The sequence below is a fragment of the Miscanthus floridulus genome, chromosome 10 (assembly GCF_019320115.1).
Source record: "Miscanthus floridulus cultivar M001 chromosome 10, ASM1932011v1, whole genome shotgun sequence".
In the NCBI taxonomy this organism is placed as follows: Eukaryota; Viridiplantae; Streptophyta; class Magnoliopsida; order Poales; family Poaceae; genus Miscanthus; species Miscanthus floridulus.
Genome location: NC_089589.1, coordinates 22,011,269 through 22,030,659, shown reverse-complemented (window position 1 = coordinate 22,030,659; position 19,391 = coordinate 22,011,269). Strand labels below are relative to the sequence as shown.

Here is a 19,391-nt window from a genome sequence, read left to right as displayed (position 1 = left end):
CAACGTTAACGCAACGCTAGTTAGCACATGATCTTCAGAGTGGATCCAGAATCCAGCTAGCATTCCAGCAGGCCTGCAAAAATCTCATTACATTGCTTCGTGCTTCCCAATCCCAGTGGATCGGCCAGGTTTAATGGCTCCCCAGTCCCAGAAGCTTTTGTCAAGTGTAATGTGCTACCTCCGTTCCAAACTATAAGACATTTTTTTCTTTCTTTTTAGATGTATTTCTTTTGCTATGTATATGGACATAATATATAATTAAATGCATAGCAAATAAAAAATATGTAGAAAATCTAAAACGTCTTATAATTTGAAATGGAGGGAGTAACCATCAATCCAGAGCAGCAAGAGCAGCAAGAGCACGTTTGAGAAAAAAAAGCCCACATGAGAGTTCATATCATACATGTTCATTGATGTTTTATAGGCAAATAAAATCATATAGAGTATGACTAGAATAAAAAAACCAGATTATTGTTTTTTTTTGTCTATCATCCGTTATCTGTGTATGTTTCATGAAATCTTACATTTTGCTTAAGTCGTACATGACTAGTTCAAACTCGATCGGTGGTCATGATGTATGTCGACTGTGTTTAACTAGCTATGATGGGCTAGTAATAGATAGAATATATTCGTATTCATAACTACAATGGGCTAAAGTTTTCCTTGGGCTTTAGATAGCTATAATGGGCTAACAGCTAGACTATTTACGACAACAAAGTTAGCCCTGCTATCCATTTGGATGAACTGTCAGTCTTGCTCGATAACCCACGGGCCACGGCCCACCCAGTCCTTTTGTGCTGAGGCCTTGAGGGTGTGCAAAAGGCGTGCCCTCCCGGCCCACAGCCGACAGGCGACAGGCCTCGCCCCGCAAAAGCCCAAAGCTGTGTTGCCTGGTGTCATGGCCGGCAGCCGCCCGGTGAGGTGAGGTGAGACCGTGAGAGCGCAACGACGGAAAAGGGACATTTCCTAGCGCACACAGGTTCTCCCGCACTGCAAATATACAAGAGAAATGCAACTCGAAGGCGGCTAGTTTGGTTGAATTTCAGGCCATCCAGTCCAAGTCCTGCCTGCCGTGATGGGAATCAGAATCTGGCGGATCGGAAGCCGGAAGCCGCCTTCATGGACGACATGGCCCGCGGAGAGGAAAAAGCTAGCATCCATCTATTCTATCTATACAAGAAAGCAAGCGTCTGGAAGGTTGGCCCATCGATTCTTTTCTCGCCCTGTGTAATGTATAACCATCGATATCACCACCATCAGATGTATATGCAGCCTCAGGCAGCTGCCCCTGTCAGTGTCAGCTCGATCAGTACGTGCGTGTGTCGTCGCGTGGTGGTGGCTGGCTGCTTCGTCGATCGCCGGCGATATCTAGCTCCGACCATCAGATATATATGCAGCCTCAGCCAGCTGCCCCTGTCAGTGTCAGCTCGATCAGTAGGTGCGTGTGTCGTCGCGTGGTGGTGGCTGGCTGCTTCGTCGATCGCCGGCTATATCTAGCTCCGACACCTTGGCCGTCGACGATCAGGCAAGCACCTCGATTTCTGTAACCACATGCCCCCCTTACCCCTCTTCTTTCTGATTTACCATATCGTTTCTTGAAATATTTCTTTCTTATTTACCATATCCGCATATCGTCAGTTCCATCGTCATCCTTTATATGCAAGAACTTTATACAGAAGAACCGCAAGGTTTTTGAAGTTGAAGCAAATGTTCTTATCTTACGTCTGTATGGCAGTACATGTACATTACATATTTGATAGCTATCCTGCAGTTGGGTGGGATTTTTCACTTGCCGTTCAGATCACTGCTGAAGAGAAGAACACTGACATCATGTTAGTTTCAGGTACTCAACGTACTTGACAGACTTGAACTTATATAAGAAGTAATATTTAATGATTTTTCTCGGTTAGTATTTTCATTGCAATACTTCTCTTGGTTCCTATACCTCTGCAGTTTCTTACATCGAAACAGAACAGAAAGCTGAAGGCGCTGGAGTTCCTCACTATGTACTTCTGAATCTCTCAATCAATCCCAAGCTTATCACCATGAAGGCTGCTGCAACTCGACGGCTTCTGCTCGTGCTCATGGCCTTCAGCCTGGTGCATCCTGTCACCTGCACCACCACTCCTGGCCATGAGAACCAAACAGATCAACTGTCGTTGCTTGAATTCAAGAAGGCGATCAGTTTGGATCCACAGCAAGCATTGGCATCTTGGAATGACAGCAATCACTTCTGCAACTGGCAAGGTGTCACATGCAGGACGAGGAGCAATCGTGTCACTAATCTTGACCTTGGAAATAGAGGTTTAGTCGGCCAAATATCTCCTTCCCTCGGGAACCTGACATTCCTGAAACACCTGTCCCTGGTGACAAACAGATTCAGTGGACAAATCCCAGCATCCCTTGGCCAGTTGCATCGCCTCCAAACCCTCTACTTGAGTAACAACACGTTACATGGAGTTATACCAACTTTTGAAAATTGCTCTCGTCTGCAGAAACTATGGCTCAACGGGAACAATCTCGTTGGAGGGGATTTCCGGCTCTGCCACTTGGACTCAAACAGCTGGACATTCGATCTAACAATCTTTCTGGAACCATTCCTTCTTCTCTTGCCAATATTACAACACTACAAGTGCTTGACGTAGGTTGCAATAACATTGCCGGAAACATCCCAGATGAGTTTGCCAAGTTACCGGAGCTACAGTATCTGGTCGCTGGTAGCAACCATTTGGCAGGTACTTTTCCAGAGGCAATCCTGAATCTTTCAACTCTTTTTGTTTTTGATATTACAGTAAATCATTTTAGCAGCGAGGTGCCACCTGGCCTTGGTACCTTTCTTCCCAACCTCCAATTCCTTGCAATAGCCTTCAATTTTTTTCATGGATACATCCCTTCCTCATTGGCCAATGCATCTGATCTGCGCTGGATTGAGATAGCACACAACAGTTTCACGGGGGTGGTGCCTAGATACATTGGCAAACATCGCAAACTCTACTGGCTGAATCTTGGGTATAATAAACTTGAAGCTCATAACAAGCAAGACTGGGAGTTTGTTTACAGCTTAGGCAACTGTAGTAAGCTGCGGGTTTTGTCTGTAGAGTCGAATCAGCTACAAGGAAATGTACCAACTTCATTAGGTAACCTTTCTGTTGAACTGCAGACATTATTTCTGGGGTATAATCAACTATCAGGTGGTTTTCCTTCTGGCATCGCAAATCTTCACAACCTGATGGAGCTAGCACTAGATGGGAATCAACTTACAGGCCAGATTCCAGAATGGCTTGGAGCTCTAAAAAGTTTGCAGGCGATGAGTTTAGCTAACAACAGTTTCTCAGGGTTTATCCCATCATCCCTTTCGAACTTGTCTCATTTATCAGAACTTTTTCTTCAATCCAACAAATTCGAAGGGCATTTACCTGCAAGCATAGGAAATCTTCAGAATCTTTGGCAGTGCAGCTTTTCAAATAATCTTCTTCATGGCGGTGTTCCCAAAGAGATGTTTGGAATTCCAACAATCTTTTATATTGATTTATCTGTAAACCACCTGCATGGGCAACTTCCTTATGAAGTAGGCAATGCCAAGGCACTCACATATTTTGATCTTTCGTCAAATATGCTGTTTCGAGACATTCCGACCACTATAGGTAATTGTGAAAACTTGATATACATTGGGCTGGGACAGAATAGTTTCGGAGGAAGCATCCCCATTGCAATAGGCAACATAAGTAGCCTACAAGCTCTGGACTTGTCTCACAATAATTTGACTGGGTCAATACCAATGTCCCTCAGCAACCTCCCATACCTTGAACTGCTAGATCTGTCATTCAACAACATCAGTGGTGAGGTCCCAATGAAAGGGATATTCAGCAATGTGACTGCTGTGTGGATTGATGGAAATCCAGGGCTTTGTGGTGGGCCATTGGACTTACACCTACTCGCATGCCATGTCACGCCTATTAATTCAAGTAAGCAGAGGCGACATTCCATTGTACAAAAAGTGGTGATCCCCTTATCCAGCATTTTGTTAGTTGCTATCATAACTGTAATGCTTATCTGGAGAGGAAAACAAAAGAGAAACCTGTTATCTTTGCCCTCATTCAGTTGCGAAATTCCCAAGGTTTCTTACAACGATCTCGCCAGAGCAACATGTGGGTTCTCAGCATCCAATTTGATTGGCAAAGGAAGATATTCTTCCGTGTATAAAGGAGAACTCTTCCAAGGTAGAACCTTGGTTGCTATCAAAGTTTTCCGTCTAGAGACAAGGGGAGCACAACAGAGCTTCATTGCAGAATGCAACGCTCTACGCAAGGTGCGGCACAGAAATCTAGTTCCTATAGTAACTGCATGCTCTAGTATTGATTCCAGTGGAAATGATTTCAAAGCCTTAGTCTATGAGTTCATGCCACAAGGCGACTTGCATGAGCTACTGTACTCAACTAGATGTGATGGGAACACCTCAACTCAAATCCACGTCACAATGGCTCAAAGGTTAAGTATTGCAGTGGATGTTGCAGATGCATTGGAGTACCTCCACCATGGCAACCAAGGAACTATCGTCCATTGTGATCTAAAGCCTAGCAACATTCTTTTGGATGACAATATGACAGCACATGTTGGAGACTTTGGTCTTGCCAGGTTCAAATTTGACTCAGCAGCATCATCGTGCACTCACTCGATCTCGACTTCAGGTGCTATTATGGGAACAATAGGATATATTGCTCCAGGTAATACGAAGTTTCATACTGCATAATTTTCTCGTGTGCATTTATCTTTGGTGTAAGCAATTCTTTTGTGCAATCTGCAGAGTGTGCTACAGGTGGAGCAGTGTCGAGTGCTGGAGATGTTTACAGCTTCGGGATTGTTCTACTTGAAATATTTTTGCGGAGGAGGCCAACTGACGATATGTTCAATGGTGGGATGAACATTACAAAATTTGTTGAGATGAACTTTCCTGACATGATACCACAGATTATTGACCCTCAACTACTAGAAGAGCAACAAGATTTATCTCAAGAAACTTCATTTGCCATGAAGGAGAAAAGCTTAGAGTGTTTGCTTTCAGTTCTAAACATTGGGCTTCTCTGCACTAAGGCATCCCCAAATGAGCGCATCTGCATGCAGGAAGTGGCTGCAAGGTTGCACGAAATCAAGAAGGCATTTCCAAGAGAAAACTAAGGTAATATAAACAATGTCCTCTATACTTTGATAAGGTATATACTTTAAAAATTGTTCTAGATGCACCTCACTCTTTTTTTCCCCTCTTCCAGGTTTTGTCACTTTTACCCTAGTGGCTACTGCTGACATAATAAAGCTTATCTTCTTGCACCATAACGGCAGTTCAAGAAGGAAAAAAAAAAACGTCACACTAGCATGCAAGTTCTTGAATTTCTCGTGTTTGATTTCTGAAAAGAAGGGATTTGTTGTACTGTAGCCAGATGTGATTCTGACATTTGGTGAATTTTCTCGTGTTTGCTTTCTGAAAAGAAGGGACTTGTACTGTTGCCATAGCAATACCAGTTGTGTTGTGACAGTTTGCACGTTAGAATTGAAACCGTTGTGTGATAAAGCTTCTACCCATGGAGTTAAGTTTCATGAATCTATCACCACCTTAATGGCTGCCTGAAACGATCACTCCAGAATTTCTGAGGCTTCAGTTCAATCGTTCTGCAATAAGCTGACACAGAATAAACAGCAGGGCAAATTAAGATCGAACTTGGCTGACCAGACACACTGAATAAAACAGCAGGGCAACCTAGGGGAGATTCACTCTAGGTTTCATAGTCACAGATGCACACATGCTAATACAACATTCCAGATGATATTTTACTTGCAGCATCGCCACTAAATATGCTATGTTCAATAAATAGTAGTAACAACCTCACGTTTCACCAAAATTAGTGAAACTTGGGATCTGATCACCATATAGGCGAGATTCATTCTTGGTTTTCATGCTTAGAGATGCATATACATGGTTACAGGATTACTTGAGACATCACTGAATTCATGGTTACCAACCATAAGGGTTACATATTTCACCGCATCATGAAACTGCGAGTACTTGTCAAAAATGTACGGGAAACACCATATCATAGGCTTCCCTCCCACCATAAGAACTGACTTCAGTTAACTGGAGAACATGACGGTCAGCGTATTTCTCTTGGACCAACAATGTAATCGAGTGTATATCGTTATCAGCCCATGATTACTTCACTATTACCCTTCTCATGAGCCAAAGTATGTGATCCTTCTATGCGTATTAGTTGTATATATATAGCTTTGCAAAAGTCTTTGTTCTCCAGAAGTTCAAGCTTTCGAGTGTCTCAAGTAAACCATCACAGCTACCCCTGTCAGAGCAATCGCACAAGCCATCAATCCATAATGAATATGCATGGACTGACTTCCGTGGGATGATGATACCAGCTCTGGCAATGGCTGTGTTACTTCATTGCTGGAATCTGAGTCATCAATATGCAACCTCAAGGCCTGAAATTGCAAATTTAATTACAGCAGTTAGGAAATGGAGGTAAACAATGCCAACTAGACTGTTACTGACTGACTACTGAGCAACCTGGACTGAGACTTTCCAGACTGACTGGTACAGCCTGATAGGCCTGTTCCGTGGGTCAATTAAGCCTAGGCCAATTTAGCCCAAAGTATTGATGTAAATAATATTTAATGTCTACACATACAGGGCATCAGCATTATTCTATATAGAAAATGGATACAACTCAATGATCTTTTCAGGGAAACCAATGAAGTAAGTATTTCTATGCTCCAGCTTTGCATTTCATCATGTGTATATGAATATGTGATCATGTGTCATGTCTATGTCATCCCCTATTTAGCTAAAGCATGAAAAACCAATCTAAGTGCAACTGTGCGGTGTTTAACTAAGTTGGCAAGTGTTCGGTTGGCAACTAAAACTTAGGCAAGATTCCTTGGGCTCCACATGTCATCATAGAGTAAAAAAAGTGTGGCAAGATTCCCTTAGTCATGGCAAAGTGTTGCTCCAAATTTCTTAGTCACACTTGCCTATGGTTAGTTGCGGCAAACTATGGTTACGAACTAAACAGCCCCACAGTATGATAAATACTCAAATGGTAGTTTTTTAAGCAAACAAAAGGGGGTCCATATCAGAGAAGTGAAAGACCTTCAATCCAGATGATTTCGCATACAACACAGCACCAGTAAGATCAGAATTGGTTGTCAACAGCACCTTGTCGCCTTCATCATCTTCATACTGCATAGAGCAACACATGGAATTTTAGCTGGTACAATTGTTCAGTATGCAGGGTATTCTAAATAAGCTAAGCTCACAGATAAATTCAACAGTGCTTGACAACAACAGGATACCGAATGAGCTACATGATTGTTCCATGAACATTAAAACAGTATCTTCTATTTGAAGGCCACACACAGAAAACATCCAATTCTTTACCCTGCAATATAACTTCTAAAAGTTGGAAACAATGGGATGTCAAATTATTCAAGCTTACCAACAGTTGAATCACACTCTTCTCATCACCCATGCCTAACCTTTGGATTAAAGAAGACATCAGCTCATCTAAACTCTCAGAGCCTGAAATCGAACAAATAAGCTGTTAGCTGAAGCATTCAGCACAGTCAACTCTCTGACTAACATCATATTCAGTACCTACCACAAGTAAATCTATGCATACGTCCCTTCTTGTCCTGAAGCTTAAAGACAAATGAATTATCAACAGCAGGAGGATAAATACTACTCCTGCCATCCCGGGCATCTGATGGCATCACTAAAGATAATTCACTGTACAATGCAATAATTCAGGCAAGCATTGCATTTGAGAGGGAAGACAAATAAAAAGAACACAAAAGAAACATTAACTAAACCTGTGACTATCAAAATCCTCATATGGAGGCTCTAGAGCAAGTGCAGAGTCCCAGAATTTCTGCATTATCGTGTTTGCCACATCATTTGCAGCACCAGGACCTCCTTCAACCTTCAGGGGGAAAAACATTTCAGATGGACTAAGATTACTAGGATGGATAAAGCGATGGAGGGCATGGGCCATGGAGAGGGAGACCATTGAAATGGCAGCATGGGTAATTTGTAGAACGTCCAAACAAGCAGCAACCCGTCCATCTGTTCATGGAAAAGGAAAATCAGATACACAATAGAAGTATCAAAGGAGGCAACCTTAGGCTGGAAGAATCAAAGTTTACCTCCATCAAGAACAGGAATATGCAAGAATTTGCCATCATGCATGATATGTAGTGCATCAAGGATTGTTGTGTCCAATGTAGCACAGTCGGGGTGTGCAGTCATTACCTGGATCAAAATAGTAGCAGACACTGTGTGTCTAGGATGAATGCAAAATTCAACAACTTATGGAATAGAGAATCATAAATCTCAAGAAGAAACCTTTTCTACTAGAGTTAACTCAGGAGAAAGATTTTGGGCCACAACACGCATCAGCACATCCTTTGAGCTGAAATTCACGACCATATATTCATTATTAACTTCTAAAATATCTAAAAAATAGAAAAATTAAAGGGTACAAGGTTGGAATGCTTACGTAAAGATCCCATGAAGCGAATTTCCAGCAGTAACAATGACTGAATTAACTCGTAACTCATGCATTTTCCATGTTGCTACGCAAACAAGATCGGAAAGGGAAACAGTTGCTACTCTGCAAGTAAATACAGACATAATCATTCTTACCTAGATCAACTTTTGCTAAAAATTTACAGAAGAATAGCAAGGAATAAAAGAAAAGTGACAACATACTTTGTGTTCTCTGTGATAATGGTTGACAAAGAAGGTTTAAACATCCGTTCTCTCAGAGTCTCTATGAGATTGTGTGGACCTGCATCCAAAAACAGTTAATTAATTCTCTAGGCAAGTGCATAAAGCAATAACTAGTTTAGTACATGTACATCCAACTGGAAAGACACATATACATTACAACATTCAAGTTCACAACAAAAGACTTGCCTTCAAGGAATTGCAAAGTTAAAACCATTTTTTTTCTTCAGAAAAAACTAGATAGCATAACTTACTGATGAAAATTGGTGTATATGACTAAAATATGCATGCTCCAATGTTCAGTGAATTCTTGTGCATTAGTGAACATCTGGTGATAAAAAAGAAAAAGCAGGGATGAAGCAAGAGCTGACACAACAATATGGATACCTGAGAAGTTGCCACCCAACTGGCGCTCAACCCCTTCTACAGCAGTTGCTAGTGCACTTCCTTGCTCTGCTGCCTTTTCCAGTCTTGATATTGCATCATAGAGGCATTTTGCAATGTCCAGCATCGCAATAACCTCATCATTTTCCACAATTGGAAGGTGTCTAAATTTCCCTATAATAAGAAAAATACCATATTAACTTCAGAGAAGGAATAACATATCTCAAAGTAAGTTTATTCAAGGAACATGGAAATAATGAGGGTATTAGCCTATGCATTAGGACGTTAAAGAAATTTGGATGCTGGACCACATTGAAAAATGCTGGTCCTCCTTTTCCTTATAAAACACAGGAGCAACGGAAGTTGTCATTACTTCCCCACTAGACTAATACAGTTGCTAAGATATAGCGTGATCTGTTAAAGTAAGTCCCAAGTCATTGTAGTAAGCAGGAACCAAATAATAACTTTCTACTATTAACAAAATAATATGTTCCTTTACCTGTAAAAAACAAAATTAAATAAGGCATCTATATTTTCCATTATTTCTTTTCTTGAATGTGAAGTTATATTAACAGTAGTCCACATATACCTTGGACCATTTTCTGAAGGGCCTCAATAGCACGTGTATGCCCCGTGACATATAAAGGGTTCCTTGTCATAATCTTGGAGATGATTGTTTGCTAAACCCGCAGCCCCTCGGCAATGACCCTTGTAGCTATGTCCTATATCCCAGTTCAAAGGAAACGAATGAAGCATGAGGGTATACTTTGACTAGCAGTTAGATACTGCTGAGTCAGTGTCAGATTTGTTCAAACCAAATACAGATGAACACATAACAAGCCAACTGCATTATGATTCAAGCAGTGATATCCATGTATACACAGTTTCAGCTCCAGAACAAATAAGGGCATGCATAGTGGCGTCAGCTGCAAATTTCAAGCATATAGCAATTTAAACAAAAAATATAGCATTAGCTAAAGTTGCAATGGTGCAAAGCGTCCAACACTAAAGAAATGCATTCTGTTCAGGCACTTGATTGAGACACAAGCAAGCTTTATGGGAGCGAATGGAGTAGTACAATCCAAAGCAGCCAGTACCATAGTATGACATTTTTACACACAAAGATGATATCTTTTAAGCTCCAAACCACTTGGTAGTCAATCATAAGCCATCTGGCACCATTAGATTCAAAACTGATGTAACTGAAGGAACACGATACCTTGTCGGTGACGATGCCGGAGAGCAGGCCACCGGCGTCGGTGAGCAGAACGGCATCGACCCGCCTCGCCGCCATCCGTCGGCACGCCTCCGAGACCGTGGTCCCCTCCGGGATCGTCAGCGCCTTGGACAGCCGCAGCTTCTAGACCGTCCTCTCCCCTCTGACGAAACCAACCCAGCACCTTTAGCGACAGCTGAGGCGGAGGGAGAAGAATCTGAGAAAGGAGGAAGCTTATGGCGGCCTTACGAGGCGTGTTCGGGGGAGGCTGGCCTGGTGGAGACTTTGCCGTTGCCGTTGGCGGTGGTGGCGGCGGCGGCGGCCGTGGGATCATCGGACCTGCGGGAGGACGCGACCGACGGCGGGCGGCTGCGAGTGCGGCGATTGAGGGCCACAGCGGCGGTGGAGCTCATGACCGCGGCCGCGTAGGTGTCGGCGGATTCTCGACGGGGTAGGGAAGCGACGGCGGCAGCCGGGAATGTTGGAGGGGAACGATCGCTGCCTCTTTTGGGCTTCCTTGCCTGTGGGCCCCCTGTTACGCTTCGGTCCCTGCTATACTACAAAACTGCAAATGATTTCCTTCCAGGTTCTAGTAGTAGGACGCAACTGATGACGGGTTAATAAAGGTCGCCCACGAGTGCATCGACCGTGGCCACTCCCACATTGGGCCTGCTCACTTGGGCCCAACGTGAACTGAGACGTTCAACAAGGCCCTGAAAGAAAGTCCAGAGCCTGCTCGGTCGCACGCAGGTGGGGGCAGATCATGATCGGGCCTCCGGCGGTCCAGCTGCTCCGGTCTCTGGAGCCCGGCGAGGGCCTTCATGCACCTCTTCGTCTTTCAACAGGAGAAACATCTCGTTCTCATCGTCGGTTTCTATGCCGATAAAATCGATTGATGCTGATTTATTATAAGAAAAAAATACTACTAATAAGTTCTGGCTGAAACCAACAAATGAATAGGCTGACCCCACAGCATCCATACCACACTATCCACAACAGATTGACAAGGACGTTCCGAACTGCCAAACGGTGACGCTGTTAGCTTGTCCGGTGAGGTTTCTTTCTTTAATTTCCTTGCTTCAGAGTGCATTTATCTCATCTGCTTGCCGTGTGGATTTTTTCATCTTCTGAATTTGCAGAGTGCAGCAGATCCAAACTATGTTGAGGGGAGAAACACTATATAGAGTTGGGAATTAATTACCTTGACAGGAAAAAAAACCACCAACGAAAATACCAAAAGCGTCAAGAAGACAATCCTTAATTGGCGGCCAACTGCCAAGGATAGTGCTTTTCTTGAACTATTTCAAGAGTCAACATTTCGTGGTGTACAATTGTGACCTACACACTTAAATGATCAAATCATATTAACATACTTATCGATTTCTGCTACCCGTAGCAACACATTTTTCTAGATCATGCATTCTCTCTTCAGATCGCAGGCGCCACTCCACGGCGGCGGGCAATGCAAGTTCAGCGGTACGGCGGGCAGGGCTCCACGTTGGGCGAGCACGCCATGGCGGGGCAGCGCGCATGACCATGGTGGCCGTGGCGGAGCATGACACAAACGGAAGGCGGGGATTACTGATTGTTTTCTACGGTAGTTATATAGTTAGCTACTACTAAAAGTTAGGAATAAACAACCAACTTTCTCTATCAACAATTAGTGATGTCTGTAAACCACTTACTATTTCGAAGGATGCTTTCTTATGGGCAGTAGTTCCAAAAAAACACTCTTAGGAATCAATTTTGACTATATCTGAAAATCAGTTATGTAGAAGTGTAGTCATCAAAAACAAAAGGAGAAGCGAATTGAGCGGTTAGGTTCCTTGTGTTATAAAATCAGGTAGTTTCCAGATTAAAACCAGAGCTCAGAGCAGTTCACGAGATGCAGATGGTGACGCTGCTGGTGGAGATGGCACGAGGTCATCGATGAGCGGTGGAGGAAGAGCTCAGAGCAGTAGATACGTCAGCCAGGATGAAGCGCCGCGACCGGGCTTCCCTTTCTCCTCCTCACACTAGACTTGAGGAAGTGGAGATGACTCCCATATTTAAACATGGCTACCTCCACTTCCACAAGCAATGTGGGACTAAAGAGTTCCCACATTCCCTCTTTGCACACATGAATGGGCCTTTGAGATTTTTTAGGAATTTCAGGAATTTCTTATTAGGCCAAGCCCATATATTCCAACACATTGCGGTATAACATGTCATCTGGGAGTTTTGCTTGACAGTGAAGCAAACAGTCCCCCTGATGCGTGAGACCAGAAAAGAAAAAGAAGCAAAAAACTGAAAACCTTGTTGCTGGAGCAGATGCCTGCGACCAGAATAATAAAGGGGGATAAAAACCGGGAAGTTCATTCCCAGACGGTCACCCCCCCATTCTTATTATATATATACAATACAGATTTATTCGCTCGGTTTTACCGTTGCTTTTGTTTTAGCATCGTCACTTGCAGTTGGGTATGTGACATAAACAGACGAGCTTCACTTTACCAGGTGTGATCCAACACATTCCATCGTCGTAGTTCTTCTGCTTGCACTCATTCTTGCATGGTGCCTTGTCCTGCTTCGACTGGGGAGAGCAAGATATAAGCTTTCCTAACAGGGTCCAGCAAAGCAGACTCGAAGGATTAGCCTCGCAATCTTCGAAATCTTCTCCCGGGGAGATGGGTGGCACGGCAGGGACAAGATCACATAATCAATATTTAGTAACACATAAAAACGATGCAAAATAAATATAGACAAACAAGATGTGGTTGTGTCTGTGCTAGAGAGAGTACTTGATGCAAACACCAGTATAAGAAGCATGCAGCATATCGCCTGCTTCGTGGCTGCCATCTCTAGATCAGCTTAAGAAATTTGTGTTGGATTACTAGTGCTGTGTTATCTGTCTAGGCCAAGAGGTCCCCAATTTATATAATCACTACCGGAAACGTCAAATTTGCCGAGTGTATTCCCTCGGGCACTCGGCGAACAAGTTCTTTGCTGAGTGCTGCGCTAAAAACACTCGGCAAAAAAAAAAAAAAAAAAAAAACACTCGGCAAAGAGTGGGTTTGCCGAGTGTAAAAAAATACTCGGCAAAGAGGGTGTTTGCCGAGTGTTTTCTTTTTTGCACTCGACAAAGAAATAAAATCTTTTTTCTGGGAAAGAAGGAGAAGAAAAAAATGAAAAAAAACTTTGCCGAGTGCCCAGATCTAGGACACTCGGCAAAGGACAAAATCCTACTTAATTAACCGGCCCCAGCGCCCCTCCTCTCCCTGCCGCCGCCGCCGCCGCCCCGCCCCTCCCCCCTCCCCCTTCTTCTTCCCTGGCGGGCGCCCCTTCCCTCCCTTCTTCCCCCGCCGGCGCCCCTCCCCTCCCCCTTCTTCTTCCCCCGCTGGCGCCCCTCCCCTCCCCCTTCTTCTTGGCCGGTGGCGGCCGGATCTGGCGGCGGGCGACGTGGTGTGGTGGTGGTGGCGGCGGCTTTGGTGGTGGTGGTGGTGGCCGGCGGCTGTGGTGGTGGTGGTGGTGGTGGTGGCGGCGGCGGCAGCGGGGCGTGGTGGTGGCAGCGGCAACTTTGGTGGTGGTTGTGAATGTAATGGTTACAAGGGCTATACCAAGCCTCCGGTGACTGAATCCGAAATCCGAGCAGCAGCATGACTCTCCTTGATCTAACTAAAGTAAGCTATGCTAATTCTCTAAGTTTATGGGAGCTCTTCTCTTCTCTGAAGTTGGTTTAACTCGAATGAATCGAATTGCCTCCCTAGAGGGGGTCTAGGGGTCTTTTTATAGGGGGCACCCGGCACCCTATGGGCCCATGAATCCATGGCACGGCTCCATCTTGTCCCTCCAATCCAAACCGACTTCAACGTATGGGTAAGATTGATCCTCAAGGTCGGTGGAGAGTCCACGTTTGATGGGAGGCTGAGAAGTGGGGACAAGGGGTCGGCCGACCCCACCTGTAGGTCGGCCAACCCCCTTCGCTTTCTCTGCCGTCGATCTTTGGCGGTAAGTCGTGGATGGTGGATGTGAGGCCAGTGGAGTCGGTTTCGTTGCGGATCATCTTGATTTTCTGATGTAATATGGCCCATCTTGGCCTATTTTCTGGATAAATCAGCCTGTATGCAAATATTCACCAAGGCTTGTTGAATTCGTTAGTTTAAAGCCTCTAAACCTATGTTGATGTTTGATTTTAAGGATAAATGCAAGTGAAATTAACGGTTTATTTTTGCTGTAGCGACCGTCAACAAGATCCCTTAAGCTTAACCTTTGCTCGTCCCTGAGCAAAGCTTAAACTTTAGCAATGGATCAGGAGTTGCTACAATGCTTTCACTCCTCAAAAGTACACATGAGTTTAATGTAAAATTCTCCTCCGGATTGAAATAAATTGATTCGACTTTAAAACTCACCCATATTACCTTCAACTTCATGGGGCTTCTTAGCCATCACTTGGGTCTTGAGTAATTGAAAGACAGAACGATCAAGTAAAGCACTATATCTCAAGTTCTTTTGCTTAACCTTATTCCGGAGGTTTTATAAATTTTCAAATGAAACTCAGAGATTCCTTTGTATGACACTCTCAAGTTTCTCTATATGTGGTATTTTTAGATCCTCACCAAGGCATAACTTGTTGTTGCTGTTTTCTTCCTATAACTAAAGCTTTTGTGGAGCTCATAGGTAGGGAGAAAGCGTGAGCATACTTGTAATGCATATATTGTAAATTCAAACCTCGGATCGAAAGAGAAAAATGTCATACAATCAAATCAAGATGTGCATGTGTGTGAATATATATAGTGGATATATGGTGGCTAAATATAATGGATAAACAAAACCTATCTTGCTCCTTGAAACAAATCTTTTGTCTTATTGAAACTTGAAATATTTTTGTGAGAACAGGGGCTATCTTTATTCTTTTTTTCTTCTTCTCATTTTTCTTCTCTTTTTCTTTCTTTCTTTCTCTTTTTTTTCGAACATAGCCCCATGCCTCTTTTTGGAACAAAACTTTGAGAGGGATACCAACAAGAACTAGGAGTATTTATTTTGAGTGAAAACCTAATAGGCATGTTTTTATTTACTCGCAGTGTAGGAGTAGAACATTTTTTGGTGGATCTAAATAGAAGGCATGTTTTTGCGCCTACTCCTAGTGTAGAAGTAGTGCATATTTGGGTAGTGTGTACGTGATCTTGATTTTAAAAACATGATAATTTCCTCATAAGGATCACAAAGCTTGACAAAACTCAACGCATATACAAGTAGCATATATGTGGAAAGTTTTCATAGCATGAACAACATATATGGCTGTGGTAGGAATTTAAGCTTGTCATACAGGAAAGCAACTCAAAATCATCTCATATCATATTTATCAATTACCTAGACTTAGATCAAGCATATGCTACCCACGAGTTTCAAGTTTAGAGTAAGTCCTTGTATCAAATCAAATTCATCCAAAACTCGGGAGAATTTTAAACTAAAAACTAGGTACTTGAAAGGAATTACAACAGAGCAACTATTCAACATGTCTATCTAAAGAGATTATGAAGAGAAAGATTAAGCTCCTTTTATTTATAAGTGACTCTTAAAAACTTTAAAGCAACTAACATACATATTATATTTATTTTTTATACTTTTTATTTTTATTACTAGAAATGCTTAGTAAGTAAAATGAAGTAGAAAGATACTTACCTGGATAACGGAGGTGCATCTCCCCCAAGCTGGTTTTTGACTTATTTTGTTTTATCAAACTTTTTATTTTTATGTAGAAAAAGTTTTTTCTATGCAATGTAGAAAAGTAAATATGCTAAAGGAAAATTATGCACTTGGGGAAAAGTAAATATGGGTAACTACCGAGTTTACCTCCCGGCGAGGGTTCGGTGTTTTAAGTCCTTCGAACTGGACTTCCCCTTGTCAAGTTCATTGTTCAGGTGCCTCGGTTGATTCCGAAGATGGAGACTTTGCTGGTGGCGCCTCTGATGGTGGTGCCACCTTCTTCCGCCAAGCTTGTTTTGGTTTTGGATTTGATTTTGGTTTGACGGGCTTATCCTTCTTAACTTGTTCTTCCTTCTTAATCTTCGGGATTGATTCCTTTGATGTGCTGTTGAATGAGGCCTTCTATTGGGATGGTTCTCCTTGACCTGTTTGTTAGTTTTGTAACTATTGAAAACACATTTTACCTTCCATCCTGGAAATTGGAAGTGGATTTGTCCCGATCTCACGTAGATAACAACATTCGTGGTGTTGAGAAACGGTCTTCCAAGGATGAGAGGAACTTCCTCATCGGCTCCCATGTCTAGAATTACGAAGTCGATGGGGACGTAGTCATCTTTGATTTTCACCACGATATCTCTTGCTAGTCCCTCCGGAAACCGAATTGTTTGGTTTGCCATCTGTAAATGAATGAAAGTAGGGGACAAAGGTCCTCCTAACAAGTTATCATATGTTACCTTGGACATTATGTTGACACCTGATCCAAGGTCACAGAAAGCATTATGGAACACTTGTGGTCCGATCGAACATTTGATCGTTGGGTAGCTTGGATCTCCTTTCTTGGGGATGAATGGTGAATTGAGGAGATAGCCGTAGTTGGATTGTCGAAGTGGAGGTTTACCAAACCTTGTGTTGATCATTTTGACATCTTCAATCTTACCTTGTTCAGTCTTGTTTTTCCTTGCTTCTTGAGGCAGATTCTTCTTAGGGTCATGGTTTAGTCTTGGAGAAGAGGACTAAGCTGGTTGCCCTTCCTTCTTGCACCACATCATTTGTATTTGTTTCACTCTTGCAATTTCATGCATTGATGGTGGTGTAGTCTTGAGTTTCTTTGGCTCTTGTGGCATGTTCTTCTTCTTCCCTTTGGCTTATCTAGTTGGAGGTTGTACCGGTGACATGTTAGGAGATTGCAACTTGCAAGATTTAAAAGAAAACTTCTCCATTCTATCTTTTATTTGGAAACAGATCTTGGCACTCCCGGCATGGATGATGGCTTTAGTAGTGTGTAAGAAGGGATGTCCCAAAATGATGGGTGCCCTTAAATCATGGCCAGTGTCCAAAACTATGAACTCCACGGGTACATATGTTGTTCCAACTCGTATAATGACATCCTCTGTAATCCCTTCTACTTGGCGAGTTGATTGGTCTGCAAGCTGCACACACATGGTTGTGTACAATAAAGAACCAAATTGCAAAATGTGATCGTATATTACCTTTGGCATAACATTGACGCTTGCACCAAGGTCACAGATAACTTCATCGAACTCATGAGGTCCAATCTTGATGGGAATGACAGGGCGTCCAAAATCACCTTTCTTGTCAGGCATGGATTCATCCCGCCAATTTCCACAGCTTGGTTCTTTGTAAAACTCTAAATTTACTGTCTCAACAATGTTCACAGTTTCAGGTTCTTCCGGTTGTCCCGGAATCTTACCTTTCTTGGTTGAAGGAATAGTATATGCCAATTGAGCTATTTGTGATTCTAGCATTTTATTAAAGCTAAGCTGGTTTTTCATGGCAGATGAGAAACTATCTATTTTATTATTTATATTTTCTAAGATCTTATTATTAGAAGCAAGCTTTTTAGATATACTTTCATTGATTTTAGCTTGTCCTAAAACTAGATCTTTCAAGGATGGTTGATTATAAGAATCATTAAAATTATTACCTTGGTAATTACCTTGATAGTTGAGCCATGGTTGTTGACTCCATCCTTGTCCTTGTTGGTGTTGTTGTTGTAGAGGACGATATCTGTTGGAGTTGTTGTTGATGAAGTTCACATCCTCTTGCATTTTGGGGCAGTTGTTTCCCGAATGCCCGGTGTTTCCACATACTTCACATGTCATATGTGAGTCATAAACTTGCATGGCATCTTGCTTCTCATTAGCTTGATCTTCAAGTCTCTTCATAAGCAGGTCCATCTTAGCAGACAACATGTCTACTTCTTTGACCGTATACATACCTCCGCCTTTCTTGCGAGATTGGAGACGTTCTTCCGACCAGCCCTGGTTGGAAATCATCTTCTCTATAAGAGCCGTCGCTTCAGTGATCGTGAGTGATAAGAACGCTCCTCTAGCAGCATCATCCATATTTTCACGGGCGCTATTGATTAACCCGTGGTAGAAAGTCTGCATGAGCAACCAATTCTCCATCCCATGATGAGGACATTCTGAAATATACTCTTGAAAGCGTTCCCATGCCTCGAAAATTGATTCATCATGTTGCTGCTGAAAGCTTGAAATTCTTCCACGCAAGGCATTGGTTTTGCCCATTGGAAAGAACTTTACTAGGAATGCATTGGAGCACTTTGCCTAGGTATTGATGTTATCTTTATTGGCATAGAACCATTGCTTCGTCTTTCCCAAAAGTGAAAATGGGAAAGTGAAAATGGGAAGAGACGAAGTAACACACCATCTTGAGCGACTCCTTTGACAGTGAATGTGCTGCAAATCTCCAGAAAGTGCTGAAGATGAGCACTTGCATCTTCGGGAGTTATGGTCAAGTTGGGCTCATACTCAAGTTCTGGATCTAGTCTCGGAGGCTCGGTAAAGCCCTTATATCTTCACTTTCATATCTTATGAGACTTCATTATTAATATATTATATTCTTATCTACATGGTTACATTTACTTCAATTATATATCTTGCTTAGTTAAGGTTCCCTTTACTTTTGTGCGCGGGTTCATAGAGCGCTTGGCCTACTAGTTGATATATCAGGCTGAGTGGCCGAGGCTCGTGTAAGCGTGGTGCTTACATGTTGCTCTGCCTGTGAGTGCACCCAGCTCCCTGGTCGCGTGGTAGATAGCGGGTGGTGACAGCCCCATTTATCCTCTATAGTCCACCCCGTGTTGAGCAGGTTCTTAAATCTGTAGGACCGTAGTCGCGTCGGCTGAGTTATCTTTTTGCGATGCTCTAAATTCATGTGTTTGCACCTGTACGTACATGCGTCACAGCGAGAGAAAAAATGCTCATTTGGTGGCTTGCGCATGGCGATTAATAACTGTGAAAACACACGAAGATGCCTGGGATCGAGCGCTTGTCAACC

The 19,391-nt window shown here is 42.9% G+C and overlaps 2 protein-coding genes, 1 non-coding gene and 1 pseudogene across 5 annotated transcripts; 2 read left to right on the top strand and 2 right to left on the bottom strand.

Moving 5' to 3' along the window:
- The first annotated feature begins 2,045 nt into the window (after positions 1-2,045).
- On the top strand, positions 2,046-5,369 carry LOC136487817 (probable LRR receptor-like serine/threonine-protein kinase At3g47570; annotated as a pseudogene).
- A 423-nt stretch (positions 5,370-5,792) lies between these two features.
- On the bottom strand, positions 5,793-10,949 carry LOC136487816 (CBS domain-containing protein CBSCBSPB3-like). Of its 3 annotated transcripts, XM_066484923.1 has the most exons (13): positions 10,635-10,949; positions 10,389-10,548; positions 9,759-9,891; positions 9,173-9,343; positions 8,768-8,846; positions 8,556-8,669; positions 8,402-8,468; positions 8,203-8,308; positions 7,870-8,122; positions 7,659-7,786; positions 7,497-7,579; positions 7,151-7,240; positions 5,793-6,483 (listed from the first exon to the last, which is right to left on the bottom strand). In XM_066484923.1, the coding sequence occupies exons 3-13, from the start codon at positions 9,826-9,828 to the stop codon at positions 6,304-6,306; spliced, it is 1,341 nt and encodes a 446-aa protein (XP_066341020.1). In that variant the 5' UTR covers positions 9,829-9,891; positions 10,389-10,548; positions 10,635-10,949; the 3' UTR covers positions 5,793-6,303. The 3 variants fall into 3 exon arrangements, with proteins under 3 accessions (XP_066341020.1, XP_066341021.1, XP_066341022.1); XM_066484924.1 differs by lacking the exon at positions 9,759-9,891; XM_066484925.1 differs by lacking the exon at positions 9,173-9,343 and having other exon boundaries at positions 5,794-6,483.
- LOC136488178 (uncharacterized) lies at positions 10,631-18,619 on the bottom strand. The gene is made up of 5 exons (XM_066485191.1): positions 18,028-18,619; positions 17,561-17,829; positions 17,429-17,500; positions 16,535-16,747; positions 10,631-10,942 (listed from the first exon to the last, which is right to left on the bottom strand). The coding sequence occupies exons 1-5, from the start codon at positions 18,617-18,619 to the stop codon at positions 10,631-10,633; spliced, it is 1,458 nt and encodes a 485-aa protein (XP_066341288.1).
- Positions 18,498-18,604, top strand: LOC136490535 (small nucleolar RNA R71). Its single transcript, XR_010767814.1, has one exon. It is a non-coding gene; the product is annotated as a small nucleolar RNA R71 (small nucleolar RNA).
- Positions 18,620-19,391: the final 772 nt, after the last annotated feature.